This window comes from Vulpes lagopus, chromosome 10 (assembly GCF_018345385.1).
Source record: "Vulpes lagopus strain Blue_001 chromosome 10, ASM1834538v1, whole genome shotgun sequence".
Taxonomy (NCBI): Eukaryota; Metazoa; Chordata; class Mammalia; order Carnivora; family Canidae; genus Vulpes; species Vulpes lagopus.
In genome coordinates, this window is record NC_054833.1 from 40,579,588 (window position 1) to 40,596,839 (window position 17,252).

General features: G+C 48.1%; 1 protein-coding gene across 1 annotated transcript in view; it reads right to left on the minus strand.

The window, feature by feature from the left end:
* Nucleotides 1-5,534: 5,534 nt before the first annotated feature.
* LOC121499615 overlaps nucleotides 5,535-17,252 on the minus strand; it is a 200,425-nt gene continuing 188,707 nt past the window's right edge. The window contains exons 5-6 of the mRNA XM_041770454.1: nucleotides 5,735-5,794; nucleotides 5,535-5,630 (exon numbers count right to left, since the gene is read on the minus strand). Coding sequence (XP_041626388.1) covers nucleotides 5,597-5,630; nucleotides 5,735-5,794 — 94 coding nt within the window. The 3' untranslated portion in view covers nucleotides 5,535-5,596. The remainder of the gene's footprint in view (nucleotides 5,631-5,734; nucleotides 5,795-17,252) is intronic.

The window sequence follows — 17,252 nt, forward strand, 5'->3', positions numbered from 1 at the left end:
TGCCACACCAGCTCAGCTCACCACTCGCTCCAGTCTCATCTCTTCACTTCCTTACCCCCACTCTATGCTCCAACATCAACAACTCTTGGTAGTTCTCTGTACCATTGGGCCATTTCTCCATGCCTTCACTCACACTGTGTCCACGCCTGGAGAGTCAGTCTCACATCCTTTCCCTTCCTAACTCTTATCCCCTGGGAGATTCGGTTCAGATGTCCTCCGTCCCCTTCTTCCCACACCCCTCCCCACACAAGCTCTCTACTCCAACATGTCCTTCTCCCCATTACTGCATCACTCCTGTTCATGTCTTCTCCCCCTTCCACTCAACTGTGGGCTCCCTGAGAAGAAGGATTGTCTCCTGTACTGGGATGAATAGAGTCCCACCAAAATTCATGCCCACCTTGTACCTATGAATATGACCTTATTTGGAAATAAGTTCTTTGCAGATATAATTAGTTAAGAGGAGGTCATACTGGAATAGGATGGGCCCTAAATCCAATATGACTGGTGTCCTTTGAGGAAAAAGGAAATTTGGAAGCAGAGATATATAAGGGAGAATGCCATGTAGAGACAGACAGACCGGGAGAGACAGGTCTGTCTCTACAAGCCGACAAACACCAAGGATTGCTGGACACCACCAAAGGCTAGGAAGGAGGCATGTAACAGATTCTTCTCCAGAACCTCAGAAGGAGTGTGACTATGCTGTCACCTTGATTTGGGACCTCAAGCCTTCAGAACTGTGAGAGAATAAATTTCTGTTATTTTAAGCCACTGAGTTTGTGGTACTTTGTTAACTATAGCCATTGGAAGCTAAGAGATATTTTGATATGAGGGAGTGGCGTGCTGCTATAACCAATGCCTAAAAATGTGGATGTGACTTTGGAATTGGGTAATAGTTAGAGGCTGGAAGACTTCTGAGGTTTAAGGTAAGAAAAAAATTTGGACTGCGTGGAAGAGATCCTTGGTGGAAATATGGGCATTAAAGGTGCTTCTGGTAAGATCTCAGAAAGAAAGAAGGAACATGTCACTGGACACTGGAGGAAAGATGACCCTTGTTATAAAGAATCTTTGTCAAGCTCCCTTCTAGCATTGGATGGAAAAGTAGAGCTTGGATAGTTAGCAGAGAGATTTTTAAACAAAGTAGCACCATGGCCTGGTTTCTCCTTGCCACTTATATGAAAATGTAAGAGGGAAGAGATAAATTGAAGAATGAATTGTAGAAGGAAAAAGGAACCAGCAGCGGTGCCTGGGTGACTCAGTCAGTTAAGTGTCTACCTTTGGCTCAGGTCATGATCGCATAGTCCTAGGATTGAGCCCTGCATCAGGCTCCTTACTCTGTAGGGAGCCTACTTTTCCCTCTCCCTCTGCCTCTCCTCTTGCTTGTGCTCTCTCTCTCTCTCTCCCTCCCTTTCTCTCTCTCTCTCTCAAATAAATAAATAAAATCTTAAAAAAAAAAAAAAAAAACAGGAACCAGCATTTGATGTGGAAAATTGTCAGCCTATCTGAAGAGTGTGCTGTGAAGACAGGGCCAAGGATATGACTGGACAACTTTTGCTAAAGACATTAGGCATGCGATACGGATTCAATCAACCTTGTCAGCAGAAGTCAGGAATAGAGGTGTGATTATTTAGGAAGGACCTGTGGAGACCCCTCGTGGCTAATGGCATGGATCTTTCTGACATACATAGGAGACCCACGAGATTTTAAAGAATTTTATATCACTAGAAATACTAGCAGTCTAGACTAAAAGGAATAAGGATGGAACAAAATGAAGGAAGAATGATCTGGAAGGCAGAGTCACAGATGCATAGTCAGAGAAGGAAAGCCACCCTTGAGGACCCAGAGCAGGGATCAAGCCACAGAGAATTATTCTCAGGCCTTGAATCTTAGTGAAACTTTCCTTGCTGGATTGAAAACTTGCTTTAAACCAGGAACCCTTCCTATACCTTACATTTTCTGTGTTTTTGTATTTTCACAGAATTGTGCAACCATCAACAGAATCAATTTTTAGAACATGGGACATGGGAATGTCCATCCTATGCCTGGCCCACCACAGGGCACAGGTAACTTGCATTCTACTGTCACACGTCCACAGATGGAAGGCAATTCTACTCCAGGATAGCTTGTCCTTAGAGCCCCATCCATGCTCAGGGTAAATGACTTTACATGATGAGATCTAGAACTTTTTTGAGTTGATTATATTTAAATGAGATTTTAGAGCTAATGCTAGAATGGTTAGGACTTTTGAGAATGTTGAAATTGGGTGAATGTATTTTGCATATGAGACAGAAGAATTTGGGGAGACCACAGAATGGAATATATTGGATTGAATATTGTCCCCTCCCCTCTAAAAATTCACATCTGCCCGGAACCTGTGAATGTGAACTCTAATTGGAAATAAAGTCTTTGCAGTTGCAATCATGTTAAGATGAACTTACATTGGATTAAGTAGACCCTAAATCCAATATGACTGGTGTCCTTTTAAGAAGAAGGAAATCTAGGGATCCCTGGGTGGCGCAGCGGTTTAGCGCCTGCCTTTGGCCCAGGGCGCGATCCTGGAGACCCAGGATCGAATCCCACATCAGGCTCCTGGTGCATGGAGCCTGCTTCTCCCTCTGCCTGTGTCTCTGCCTCTCTCTCTCTCTGTGACTATCATAAATAAATTAAAAATTAAAAAAAAAAAAAAGAAGAAGAAGGAAATCTGGAAATAGAAACACACAGGACAGAATGCCACGTGAAGACAGAGCAGACCAGAATGATGACTCTACAAGCCAAGGAATACCAACAACTGCCAGAAGCCACCAGAAGCTAAGACAGTGTCATGGAACCCATTCTTCTCTAGAACCTCAGAGACAGCATGACCCCACCATCACCTTGATTTCAGACTTCTGGCCTCCAGAACTGTGACAAAATGAATTTCTATTGTTTTGAGCCACCTAGTTTGTGGTGCTTTGTTACTGCAAATGAACAGCCCCAGGAAATGAACAGCTCTCTCATTAGAGCCTAGCCCTCGCTATCATCACCAAACCATCAGGCTCCAGGGTTCCCCTCGAGGCTAGGACCTGTACACAGACTGACCTTCAGCCACAGAATCTGCCTGCAGTCACCCACCTTTTTAACCCTCAGAGAGGGACCTTAAGTAGAGGATGAGTAGATATTAGCCAGGCAAGAAGGGGGAAGAGTGTACTGGTAGAGGGAACAGTATCGACAAAGCCAGTTGTGATAGAAAACATTTCTTGGATGAGGAAGCAAAAAAAGAAGTTAGCAGTGAAAGGAAGGGAATGGAAGGAGATGGAACCACATGAAAGAAACCAGGTTAGACCAGCAAGGGCCTTGTAGGCAGATGAAGGGTACTGAAATTCCTCCTATGGGACAAAAGGAAGCCACAGAAACTATATAGGAGTAAAAACTCCTATATATAAATATAGATGTAAACCCTTACAATTCAGCAATAAAAAGACATAAAGTCCAATTTAAAAATGGGCAAGGGATTTGAATAAACAAAGAGGAAATATAAATGGCCAATAACCCCCATGAAAAGATACTCAACATTATTAGCCATCAGAGAAATGCAAATCACAACCACAATGAGACACTACTTTACACCCACTCGATGGTAGAGTTCCCGTATGACTCAGCATCTCCACTCCTACAGATATGCTTCAGAGAACTGAAAATATATGTCCATATATAACTTGTACACTAATATTCACAGTAGCATTACTCATAATAGTCAAAGAATGGAAACAACCCAAATGTCCCTCAATTGCTGAATAGATAAACCAAATATGGTTTATCCATACGATGGCTATTTTATTTTATTCAGCCATAAAAAGGAATGAAGTCCTGATACGTGCTACAATACAGATGAACCTTGAAAATATACAAAGTGAAAAAATTCACATCAAAGGCCATTTATTGTAAGACTGCACTTAGATGAAACGCCCAGGATAGGCAAATCTACAAACACAGAGAGTTGACAAGCGGTGGCCGAGGACAAGGGGTGTTAAGGGAATAAACAGGTGACTTCAAATGGGTACCCAGTCTCTGGGATGATGAACATGTTCTAAAATTGATTCTCCTGGTAGTGGCACAATTCCATGAAATGCACTGAATTGTATACTTCAAAATGGTGAATTTTATGGTATGTGAATTATATGTCAATAAAGACAAAAAGTAAGCCATTGAATAGTTTTAAACTGGAGAGTGATGTGGCTTGTCTGCATTTTAGAATGTGCTCTGGCCCCTGGGGGGAAAACAGGTTGGAGGCAGAGAAATCCTGACAGTTACAAGGCTGTAACAGAGTCTTAGTGAGAGAGATGTCCTCAGGATACCTGGGTGATGGAGTTGGTCAAGCATCGGACTCCTGATTTCAGCTCAGGTCATGATCTCAGGGTTATGAGATTGAGCCCTGTATCAGGTTCCCAGCTCAGTGGGGAGTCTGCATCTCTTTCTCCTTCTGCTCCTCCCCACTCCTCGCACACTCATGCTCTTGCTCGCTCGCTCTCTCTCTCTAAAATAAATAAATCTTTTAAAAAAATGTCCTCAAAATGTGAACCAAACTTAGTAACTTACTTTTAGCCAACAGAATGTGAAGGTACTACATAACTTCCAAGGCTAGATTATAAGAGGATCTCTATTTCTCTCTCTCTCTCTCTCTCTCTCTCTCTCTCTCTCTCTCTTCGTCCCTCTCAATCACTTGCTCTGGACAAAGCCCACTGCCTTGCCATGAGGATACCCAAGAATACCCATGAAGACCCCACATGAAAAGGAATGAGCCCTCCCATCAACTGCCAGCAGCAACTGGCCAGCCACATAAGTGTGCCACTCCAGAAGCAGAGCCACAGGCCCAGTGAGGTCCGCAGACAAGCCCAGTCTTTGGGGTTTCCAGCTGTGGCCCAAGGCATCACCCAGCAAAGAAAAGCTGCATGCTGCTTGCCTTTCCTGAATTCCTGACCCATGGAAACTGTGAAAGATAATAAAAGTCATTGACGTTCCTGACCACCCAGTTTTGAGATAATTTGTTACACAGCAGTAGATAACTAATATAGCTCTGAGGCCCTAGTTCCAGTGACAGCAGAGAACATGTCATCTGGCCAAGTAAAGACAACCATGTTGCTTCCCTTTTATTTTATTTTATTTTATTTTATTTTATTTTATTTTATTTTATTTTATTTTATTTGTTGTTGTTGCTTCCCTTTTAAAAGTCAAGTCTCTTTAAGGTCAATGCTCAATTGGTTCCAGATTCAAACTCAAAGTTCAAACTCCCTATTAGGGTTTCTAGTTTTCTCTACTCTTACTCCTCCCCAGGATCCTTTAGTCATAGAGGAGTTTGATGTCACCCTGAAGGCTAGTTGACCCTCCATGGTCCTTGGGCATTAGTTTCAACCTTCACTGCATCTGCCACTGAAGTGGCTGTGGGTGGCGATCTGTGGTCTATTCTCAGGATGAGGCCACCCATATGCTCATGCATACAGTGCTCCATACAGAGGGCTGTGCAGAGGGAGTGAATGGGAACTGGAATCTAGCCTGTGGTCTGCTTGTCAGGCCATATGTATAGTTGCTGAGTCTGTCCAGAGGAGAGGATTCCTTTGGTAGTTTATCCTCCCAGAAGAGGAGCCTTTTTGTAAATCCTGTAAAGACACAGATACAGACAGCAGTCCTCCCCTACCCCCACCTCTCTGACAAAGGCCCCATCTCCCAAGACCTGGAAGAGTAAGGAGACTAAAGCACTCACCTCAGGCACAAATTTAAGGCAGTGCCAAAAAACTCCACAGCCAAGGTAAATAACATTTTACTGCAATATTTAAAAAAAAAAAACAAAATTAATACCAGAAAACTGGAACAAGATATCAAAATGTTAGCAGAACAAGATATCAAAATATTAGCAGAGGCAGGTTCCAATCCCACACTTGCATGACCCTGTCTCACTCACCTCATTCTAATCATGGCCCTGGTTGCAATAAAACTTTATTTATAAAACCAAGCAGCCAATCCAAGGGCCATGGTAAGTCAGTTTGTTTTTATTTTTGTTTTTTAAGTATTGCATTAAAATATTATCATCTTGATTATTGGACTACTCCTCTCCTGCTAGCCCTGACTTTTGCCACCAGCCCTCATCCCACAGACTGGGGGCCACTGTGGATTTCCTGGCTACCAGCCGCATGTCAGGAACCAGAAGGGGTAGCTGCCAGAGGTTGGTGCTAGAGGCAGTATCTCAGGACCAGTCAGCCTAAAGGGTACCCTTCTGCTCTCTCTCTTGTCTATCCCCTGCTGGTGCAGGATGTTCTGGAAGTTGCAGGGGGAAGGAGGGCACAAATTGCCTTGGGCTGGGCAGACTCACCTGGTGGTCTCTATCACCCCGACATTCTGGTCCCTAAGTGAAAGCTGGGGGTGGGGGACAGAGGATAGGCTCAACCACTCCTTCTAAAATCTGGCTCTCTGCCTCTTTGGGCTCCCCAACTTCCTAGGAAAGAGTGCCTTCCTGTGTGGTCTAGCAACTACCCTCAAGTCCTCGCCCTGTGGTTAACTGTGCTTTCATTCACAGATTAATTTGGCCTTCATTTCTAGTCAATCCTTGGTCACTACTCTGCACCAAGCATTTGCTAGATTCCAGAGATACAGAGCAAACCCCACGACTCATGGAGTGGACCATAAGAGGGACCAACATACACAAACAATTATAGTAAAGTCTTGCATATAAAGTACAAAAGCCCAAGTGTGCACAGGCTGTGATAGCAGGGAAGTGAGAAGGGTCACCTCTCCCTGAAAGCCTCAGGACGAGGGAGGTTGGGTCTCCCCAAGCCCGGAAAGTGTCAACAGATCTTCCCCTAGAGAAGAGCACCCAAAAGAACCTGGACTAGAATAGCAGTAGTGAAGAGAGAAGTCACAAGATTAATTTAAAGAGACAGAAAGGCATTCTTATAGGGTTGGCAATGCACAGGAGCTCATCTGTCATCCGGCGACAATCATAATAAATACCCTTTAGGAGGTTGTTGAGTGTATTAAATGAGATATATCAAACACTTAGCACAGTGCCTAGTTCCCAGTAAGCTACTATGTGAGCACAGCATTACCTACCATCGCTCATTAAATCTTCACTCTAATGTCAGAAGCATTATTGCAAGAGAATAAAGGTTTAGTCCTATTGATGTTTGCACATTAATTCAATCAGTGCGTAAGCATCTACTACTTCCCCAAACACTCTACGGTTACGTTTTAAAAATTCAGTAATCATTTAAGCCTCCTTGGAATTTAGAGCTAAACTGTTCCTCTCTTAAGCTCTAGATCTTGCCAATCAAAATCACTTTGCTCATAGACTATTGTATCTGTGTCTGCCGGGAGTCGAAAAATCCATTCCGCGACTCAATTGGCTTCTTTGTTCTAGGCTATAGAACAAAGAATGCCTCCCCGGAGGCATGGGTGCCATTGACTCAGTGGGTGCAGGCCACCCTGCCTGGCATGCCAGCCTCATATCTCAAAGACATTATTCAGCCTCTTAGGGTACCGGCTGGATTTAGGGATAAAGCTTAGGGGGATGAGGCATGAGAGAAGGATTTAGACCCAAGGGGCTTGATTTATAGAAAGGTTTGTCTTTGGGGAGGGACTTTTTTGTTCCTCCTAGGAGAAACTAAGCCAGCCTGCTGAACTATTCTACTTGGTGGGAAATAGGATAGCATGTATTTACTGAGCGCCTACTCTGTGGCACGCTCTGCTTGAAAGGGTTCACCCCAAAGACTGGGACAGTCTTGCTTCTGGGACTTCCTTGTGGGGACCTTGCCTGTGGGATGGAGGGTAGAATGGTCCTGGTTCTCAGGAGGCTAGAGTGAGCTCATCATGTGATTTGGAATTTAGAAAAGTGAGTCCATACTTCTAGCAGGATCCCTAACATTCGGGTCAACAGATTCTACTCATTGTATTTCTATTCCTACCCTCCATCTTTTTTTTAAAAAAATGCAGTTAAATTTGAAAATAGCAGCCTGTCTTTGGCCATGTTCAGAGAACCAAAGAAAAGATTTAACCTCAGGTCAGGCTGAAAAGCTGTCCCCTTCCTCTGAGGGGCTGGTTCCCCAAGCAAATGGGAGACCCCAGGGAGGAGTCTTGGCACGTGGAGAGGCCTCGGGAGATGGGGAAAGGCTGGGTTCCTGATTTTTCTGGTTTCTCCTGTTCCAATCGCAGCTCCCTTCCCACCCCAGGGGACCCATGAGAGCCCCCTCCTCACCCTTTTTTTTTAACTGGGGGGGGGGGGGAGGGAAGAGGGAGAGAGAGAGACTCTCAAGCTGATTCCACACTGAGCACAGAGCCCAAAATGGGGCTCAATCCCAGGACTTCATGACCATGACCTGAGCCCAAGTCAAGAGTCAGACACTCAACCGACTGAGCCTCCCAGCTGCCCCCTCCTTGCCCTTTCAGTATCTCCCCTGTCACTTGAGCTGGTAGGAGAGGCTTTCTTTCTATTCGTTCCAAGTCACCATCTCTGGCTAGAAGAAGGTTTTAGCCCAAAGACATGATTCTAAGAGGAAAAATTCTGGGGGGGCGGGGGGAACACCCTTTGAAGCTCACAATCCCTGTCTTCCTCGCAGCAGGCCGTTCACTCCTTTGTTGCTTCTACAAATATCTATTAAGTGCTTACTGTGTGCCAGCCACCAGGCATGAAAACGAATAAAGAAAGACACAGCCCCTGCCCTGCCGAGCTCCCTTCCAATGGGGAGACAGATGGGTAAGTGGGCTGTGTGAGCCTTCCAGGCGAGATCAGCAAGGGCCCCGATTCTGGAGTTCCCTCCTCCAAGGCACCCCGTTAAAATTAACTCCACCAATTAAAGGCGGTGTGAGGAGACAATGCTGCCTATCTTCCTCTTTATTTTTAATTACAGGGCCCGGCCTAAAGTTGTCAAACCATTTATAATTAGAGCAGAGCTCTGAGCAGGAGGCCTGGGGAGGGAAGGGAAGGAGGGGTGCGGGAGACAGGGCCTCCTGCCCAGCCTCTCCCCGTCCTCTGCCTCCGGTGCTGCCCCGCTAATGGGCTGGGTGGCCGGGAGGCACTCTTTGCTCGCCGTCCCCCTGCTCCTCCGCGGGCACCCTGATTATAGTCATTAGGGAGTCACTGGGAGCGACAGGAAGACAGGCGGCTGGTACAGTGGTGGCCTGGAAGGTAGAGGCGGCTGCAGCTGAGACGGGGCCGGCTCAGGCTGGAGAGCAGAGCCCGCGGAGAGACGGGGGTGAGCTCCTCTCCTGCCCTCTCCCTGCAGGGAGGCATCCATCTCACCCTGAAACAGCCCTGCAGCTGGCACAGCAAGAAGGGTGCGAGGATGGCAGAGAGAGGCAGCCAGCCCAGTGGTGGGGGGGAGCTGTAGACAGAGGGGTGCACAATGCAGCTTCCTTGCACCCTGCACCCACAGACGAGTGCAGGGCAGACTCACAGCCCTTGGGCCAGCTGCTGGGAAAGGATTGGGGAGGGAAAAGGTGTGGAGCTGGCTGTACACTGCCCGGGAGGGACCTGGACTCTCACCTTCACCCTCCACTCAGACCCAGGGGGACAGAGTCCCTCCTATTCCCATTATTCAGGGAAGCTCATGTGGCAAACAGAGAGGGTGGTTCAGAGGTGGCCCAGACCCCTGAGTTCCCAGCCTCCCACTGCCGTCTACCTGGGCCACAGGTGGGCAGGATGGGGAAGCCAAGCACGCTGGGAACCACCCAGCACCGTGGTCTCCAGCTTACCACACAGGACCAGACCTCCAGAGCATCTTCTACCTGGGAGCCCCTCCAAAGTGGGGCTCCGGGACAGGAATCAGGCACCAACCAACCAACCAACCTCCTCTCTCCATCACCCACCCTGACCTGCAGTGGACAGTGACAGTGTCTTTTTTTTTTTTTTTTTAAGATTTTATTTATTTATTCGTGAGAGACACAGAGGCAGAGACATAGGCAGAGGGAGAAGCAGGCTCCCTGGGGGAAGCCTGATGTGAGACTCGATCCCAGGACCCTGAGATCATGACCTGAGCAGAAGGCAGATGCTCAACCACTGAGCCACCCAGGTGCCCCGGTCAGTGACAGTGTTTTGACTAAGTTCTGTGTTCTGGAAAACATCAGTTTTAGAGAAATCCCCCACCCTTCCAGGTTCCAGGAAAAGGCTCACTGCAGAAAACCCCTTTTCCCCCATATGACTTAGATCAGACTCAAGGATGCCTCCTTGTTTACCTATGACAACGCCACTTTTTGTCTCATACACGATAAGCCAAATGCTTTGTCCCCACTGGCCAACCTGGACAAAATGCCTGTTCACCTGACCAAACTGCAGTCACGCAGCTCTCCCCTGGACTTTGACCCATCCACCCTCCACCACGGCCTGAGTCATGGTCCTCGGAGCTTGGGAACTTGCTGACCTCAGAAAAGAACCTTCCCATTCAGACCACCTGCTTGCCTCATCCCCCATCTGGTTCCTCTAGCCTCCTTGACTTTCCTCTATTTAAAAGAAAAAAAAAGGTCCTTTCTGTCTACACCCCTTGAGAGCCTGAGGTCCCCTCCTCCTACTCCTACTGCCATTGTCTTTTCGAATAAAGTGTCTCCTCACTTCAGCCTGATTTGTTCTGTATTTGATAAGGGCCTAGGAAAAAGACCCTTCCCCCCTGCAATTGCCTTTCACAGGCCAGGTGTCCCCAGTGACCTCCGTGTGACTCGCATGCCTTAGCCATTCTGCAAGAAGCCTGGTTAATGGTTAATGGGTGGGAACTCCCCTGTCTCTGCTCCCAACTAGTTTCCAGACACTTCTCTGCTAAGGCTTCCTGCTGAGTAACAAAAGCAAGCATATCCTGAACGTTGATGACGAGCCATGCTCTGTGCTAAGGACCTCCCAGGCATTTTCTCAGCCCTCGTGTGTGGGGCACTTTCTCAGCTATGGAAATTCACGCTCAGAGAGACGTGAAGCAAATACGTACAGCACAGGCGTGGGGAAAGAAGGATGGCACAGCCAGAGGATGGCAACTTCGTGGGAATACTCCACAAGCCTTAAAATATCGCTTTCTCCTTGCCTCGCAGGTTCGTTCTGAGGATTAAATAGCTTACTACATGTGCAAGTGCTTAGAACAGTGGCTGGCACGTGGCAGGTGTTACGTAAATGGTAGCCATTGTGAGTTCTAGTACGACTGCGATGGCAATGGCATGTGCCACGGTGTCAAAACGGTTGTGTGGTGCTGGGTTAAGTAACTGGCCCCAAGCCACACAATTAAAATGTATCTACTTATGTGCTATAGAACTTACTTCTATAAAATTCCACTGTTTACGACTTATGTTCATGGTTCATGGGCTCTGCAACTAGAATGTGAGCTGCACGAGGGCAGGGGTCTCTATGTGGCTCACGGCTGTATGTTCACCTAATGCTTAGAATGGGTCCAGGACACAATAAGCATTGTCACGTGAATGAAGGAATGAAAGAAGTCCAAGGTTCGTGCTCCTAATCATTATGCTCTCAGGCAGCCTTCTGGTGCTAGACCTGCAGCCTCCTTTTATTTTTTATTTTTTAAGATTTTATTTATTTATTCATGAGAGACACAGAGAGAGAGGCCGAGACATAGGCAGAGGGAGAAGCAGGCTCCTCGCAGGGAGCCCAATGTAGGACTCGATCCCAGGACCCCGGGATCATGACCTGAGCCAAAGGCAGACGCTCAACCACTGAGCCACCCAGGTGCCCCTGCAGCCACCTTTTAAAGGCAACCTGACCAGTTCCTGATCCAGAAGGCAAAAAACACCCAGTCTCCCTGGGAGCATCAATAACAATGCCTTTACTGAGGTGTGGAATTTGTGGGTTCTGGAAATGTGTCACATGCATCATCTGGTTTGAACCACTGTAAGTGTTTTATCATCTCAGGTTTACAGGAGAAACTGGGGTCCAGAGGGGGAACCTCACCTATCTGCCTCTCCCTCCTCCAAGCCCTTCCTCCCCCCAACCCAGTCTCCCACCACCACCCTCCCCATCAGACCCCACTCCCCATCCCCCCACCCCAACCCTCACCATCCCTATCCCCGACCCCCACCACCCCCACACAGTACTCAGTCCCAGCCTGGGAGCTTCCAAGTGGGGGGGCGGAGGGGGGAGAGCAGGGAGCCTGGCGTCTTCCCTTTCTGCTCTGCTAATTATCCTTTTAACTCGCACTGGCGTATTTTTGCCGCGCGATCTGCCGGTTTATTTTTATCCACCTCTCTATAATGGTATCGGGGCCGTTACTCAGGGAAGCTCCCGGCTCTGAGCTGCTCCCCAATTTACAATTGCAATTATGATCTCCGACAGAAACACATGCAGCTGGCGTCAATTTTAAGCAATATTTTGATCATAATAATTAAAAAAGTAACTTATGGCATGCACGCCTTGGATAAATTAATGCTATTCCAAGGCTCTGCTAAAAGGCATGTAAGGGGGAAAGGAGTGGAAAAGGAGATGGTGCTCCGAGATCTCCGGGCGGCCTGGGAGTCCGGCTCTGGCACCTGCCAGCCGGGGGGCTCCCAAATTAACTTGCACACTGAGTTTAGTATCTGTGTGTCCTTCCAGGTGAACGCTGCCTCTTGCCACCCCTCCCCCTGACACGTGAAATTGACGGTTATTAAGGTATTTGGATATAAACAAGCCCATTTTCTTGTCACTGTTCCCCAGGCAGGTGACAGGCAGCTGAAAGGATATTCTCCTCTCTCTAACTTGCTGTTCTAAACCCAAATGAGAGCAGGACCTGCCTCCGGGTGGAGAATGTCCCAAACCTCGGATGTCTTTTCCAGCACATTCGGACCTGGCCCCATGTACTCATCCATTCCCAGGTAGTGTTACACACACACACACACACACACGCATGCACGCACACAAATCTATCTGCCTCGACACACAGGATCCTTAACCATACACACTCCCCCAGGCCCACCCACAGACAAATTCACATAATTTACACACGTTTCTATAAATCTGCCCTCTTACAAGTGACTCACGATCACAAAACAGACATTCCACACTAGCATCAACAAACTCACATGCATGTGCATACAAACGCACACACCCTCACACACACACATTGACTTACACACATACACAACTCTGTTCACAGACACACGGTTCCTAGTCACAGACAAGGCCTGCAATGAGAGTCACACAATGAAGCTCGCCAACGTGCGCGCACCCGTGCACACGCTTTGATGAGTTCTCTCCCGCACACTCTGCCCCCCTCACTACGCGGGCAGCCCCCACCCCCCAAAGCTGGCAAGGCAGTATGGGTGGCCGATCAGCCTCTCAGGGCTGGCTGTCCCCACAGAGAAAAATGTACAGACACACAACCCTTCACGCACCAATGCAAGGGTTAATACCCTTTCTGCAACCCAGCCAGGGTCTCCTGCTTAGGTCCCCTAATCTGGGGATCACAGGCTGTCTTGTCCCAGCCCCTTGCCAGGCTGAGTGCAGAAAGGTTGGTGTGGGGGAGGGGGTGGGGAGATCCCACTGTCTTTCAAGAACAGTTTACTTCTCCCCATTTGGATGGTGATCATCACTACTTTGAGTAAACAGTAAAAAAAAGAAACTAATACTAATACTAATAAGAAAAAAGATGTTTTCGGGCAGCCCCGGTGGCTCAGCGGTTTAGCACCACCTTCGGCTTGGGGTATGATCCTGGGGACCGGGGATCGAGTCCCATGTCGGGGTCCCTGCATGGAGCCTGCTTCTCCCGCTGCCTGTGTCTCTGCCTCTCTCTCTCTCTGTGTCTGTCATGAATGAATAAATAAAAATCTTTAAAAAAAAAAAAGAAAAGAAAAGAAAAGATGTTTTCATAAGAAAGCCACTGCACTGCCCCTGTCCCCTACCTCCAGGGCTGGAAGGCACGCGGTCTTGGACATGTAGAGTTGAGCTTCCAGGTGTCGGAGTCAGATGCTTGGATTCCAATCCCAGCTCCACCACCCACTGAGGAAATGACCTTGGGACGTGCTTTGTCCCCCTACTTGGTGGAGCCCACACAGGACCCAGTGAGGGGCTGAGCACAGCACCTGGCCCAGGGCGGGAGCCGCAGACACCTCATTTGCCCATCGTTTTGGCGCCAACATCATCCCGAAGCCTGAGCTTCCTCTCCGCATGGGGACAGCCACTTCCTTCTCTTGTCACCTGGCCTGCCTTCTCCTCCTCTCCTCTCTTGCATCCCCTCCAAGGGGGACTCTGTCCTCTGGCCTCTCCATGCATGGCCCTCCTCAAGCCTCCTTCAGAGGCCACTGTCACTTCTATCATCCACCAGGGTGGGCTGGGGAAGTCTACGGAACTGGGGGTAAAAGATGAGTTTTGATTAGGAGCTCATGGAGTAAGTCCTTAAACGTCTCGGTGAAATGGGGGGAATGGTGCCTGCCTTCCCCACCGGGCCATGCCCACCAAGGCCAGGTCTGAGAACAGATTCTGAGCACAAAGCCCAAGATGCACGTCAGTGTCGGGACTGGCCTTGTCCCATTATCTGGAGATCTCCTCTAGGACTGCCAAGAGCAGCCAAGAAAGGAGCCCCTGCCCCCTGCCAGGGTCCACCCCTCCCTCTGCCACACACTGCCCAACCTTCCCAGGTCCCCAGTTCCCTCAGGGACTCTCTTGTTCTTGTCCCACCCCACCCCCCCACCCCCCCCCCACCCCCCCCACCCCCCCCGTGACTCCATCCTCTGACCCCCCAGAGTGCCCCCCACAGGCTCTTCCCTCCATCCCTTCCCTCCAGTCACCACCACAGTCCTCTCCTTCAACTTTCAGAGCTTCTTCTCCTCCCTCCCCTTCTTCCATCTCTGGGGCCACCACTCAAGCCTATCACTGCCTTTCTGAAAAGTCACCGCTGGTTCCCTGGCTCTAGCTTCTCCTATGGCTTGGTCCTACTCCTGGCGGGGACAGTTTACCCTCTTGCACACCAAGAGCAAAATCTGGTCACTCCAGCCCCCACCCCCACCCCAGGTAAAGTCCAGATCCCACTGCGTGGTTTTAAGTCTCCCCAACAATTCACCTCACCTTCCACCTGTGAGAAAAGCACAGGTAGGGAGGCATGTCACCCAATCAGAGCAAAGAACCTACTACATACACACTCCTGTATCAGGACCTCCCTGAGCCTTTGCTCAGGCCATTCCCTCCTCCCCAAAAATCCTCCTGCTTTCCCCCCTAAACCTACACAACTCTTCTCCAAGCTCAGCACTCTCGGCTGGAGGAACCCCCTCCCACAGGCTTGTCTGGCAGCTCCAACCCACAGAAATCACTGGCCTGGGGTTTTCCCTTTGAAACGTTTGTATTATGAAGGATCACAGACATACAAAAATGTATAATCATGTAACAAAAACGTATGAACCCATTTTCTTTTTAACTTTAAGGTTTTATTTTATCAATGTTATAATGTACATAATTTAAAGAGTTACATAACTCTAGCAGGTTCGATATTAAAAACAAAGCAAAACACAACGGCAATCCCCTGCTCCTCCCGCTCCCACACGCACCCCAGGCAAGGCACCACTGCCTTGCAACTACTTCCACTGCTTTCAGCTGAGTCTTTGGATATTTACCTCCATATCTCTTTAAAATGTGCTTGTATTGCTACTTCCTTATTTTTCTATTTTTGGCCTTATGTATTGACTTCTCACTATGTAGAATGAGAATCTGGCTCCCCTCCCTCCTGTCTCTATTTTTCACTCACTAACACACACACATATACACACACGCACACACACACTTCTCACCCTCCCCATCCTGACTATGTATTTTAACTATAAAGATGCCCCGTGAGGTCTGATCCTTTGCAGGGACCTTATAGGATCTGTTCTCAGTGTCCTGAAATTTCACAATGTGGCGCCTTGGGGGTGGCTATTTTTCCATTCTCAGGCACCTGTCGGGCCTTTACAGAATTCTTCAGGCCTGGAGTGGCTCCAGTTGATTCCCAACTTTCCTGCTTCATTTTCTCGTACCAGAAACCCATTGATTCACGTAGAGGACCCCCTTAATTGCACCTTCAATTTTTTTTTAAAGATTTTATTTTTAAGTCATCTCTGCCCCCAGAGTGGGGCTCGAACCCACAATCCCAAGATCAAGAGTCGCACGCTCCACCCACTGAGCCGGCCAGGCCCCCCTTCAATGTTCTTATATCTCCTGTTTTCTCTGTATTTGTCTTCTTTGTTCTATTTTCTGGAGATTTTTTAGTCTTTACCCTCATCTGCTTCTGTTGAATTTTTCATTTCTGCTATCATATTTTTAATTTACAAGAACTCTTTTTTTTTGTCCTGTTTTTATAGCATCCATTTCTTATTTCCTGTAATTATCTTCGCTTCTCTCATGAAGAATACTCATGGTAACTTCTCTGCTGTTTTCCTCTTCCTGCAGAGTACATCTTTCTGCTGAGCCACTTCTTTCCGTTTGTCTTCGCCCCCCCCTTGAGCTGGAGCTGTCCTGTCGGCGACTCTTCTCATATAAATCACAGTCCTTGGTTGTCAGCAATGATGTAAGAGTAGAGCCACCAAACGCCAATCCAATCGATCGGTCGGGAGTTCTTAGGAGGTGAATGGGACTTGCTGACAATGAGATTCATGTTCATTCATGTTGGGTGATTGGCTGTTTAGTTGGGGATCCCCTGACGTCCAAATCTTTAAGTCATCCCCTCTTGAGCTGATGGGATTCTCTAGAGAGAACCTCCCACTCTCCTGCCTCTCTTCTTCAGAGAGTAAAGGCCTGGCTACCCACGTTCTAGAAAGAAGCCTGTGGAATTCTCAGTGTCCTGTATACCTGGGTTCATCTCATATCCACCCCCCATCAACTTTTCCAGCATGGTACCCATCCTCAACTTGGTATCTCAATCCAAGACCCTCTATTTTACCATTTCTGGGAATAAACATCAGTTTCCAGCTGACATGGCAAGGGGGCAACAATCCACCTGCACAGATTCTGGGAGGGAACCCAGAGGTTGAAGCTCTCTTTTCAACCAAGATTATCTGCTCCACTCCCAGTGACATCTGACACTGCAGAGGGACCTTGGTAGGGGGTAGATTTTCAGCTCCATCCCCCTCAGCGTTTCCAGTCTGCTGAGTACCCTCATCATCGCTTTCTAGTTTCTGATGAAGTTTTGGAATATAGATGAGGTTTGGTGGGGTGAGGTCCGGAGCTAACAACCAAGAAAGACTTCTTGAGACATCTTTGATGCAAAATGGTGTTTTTATTAAAGCACGGGGACAGGACCCATGGGCAGGAAAAGCTGGGCCCAGGGCCTGTGAGGGGTGGCTGATTATATACCTGGGAGTTG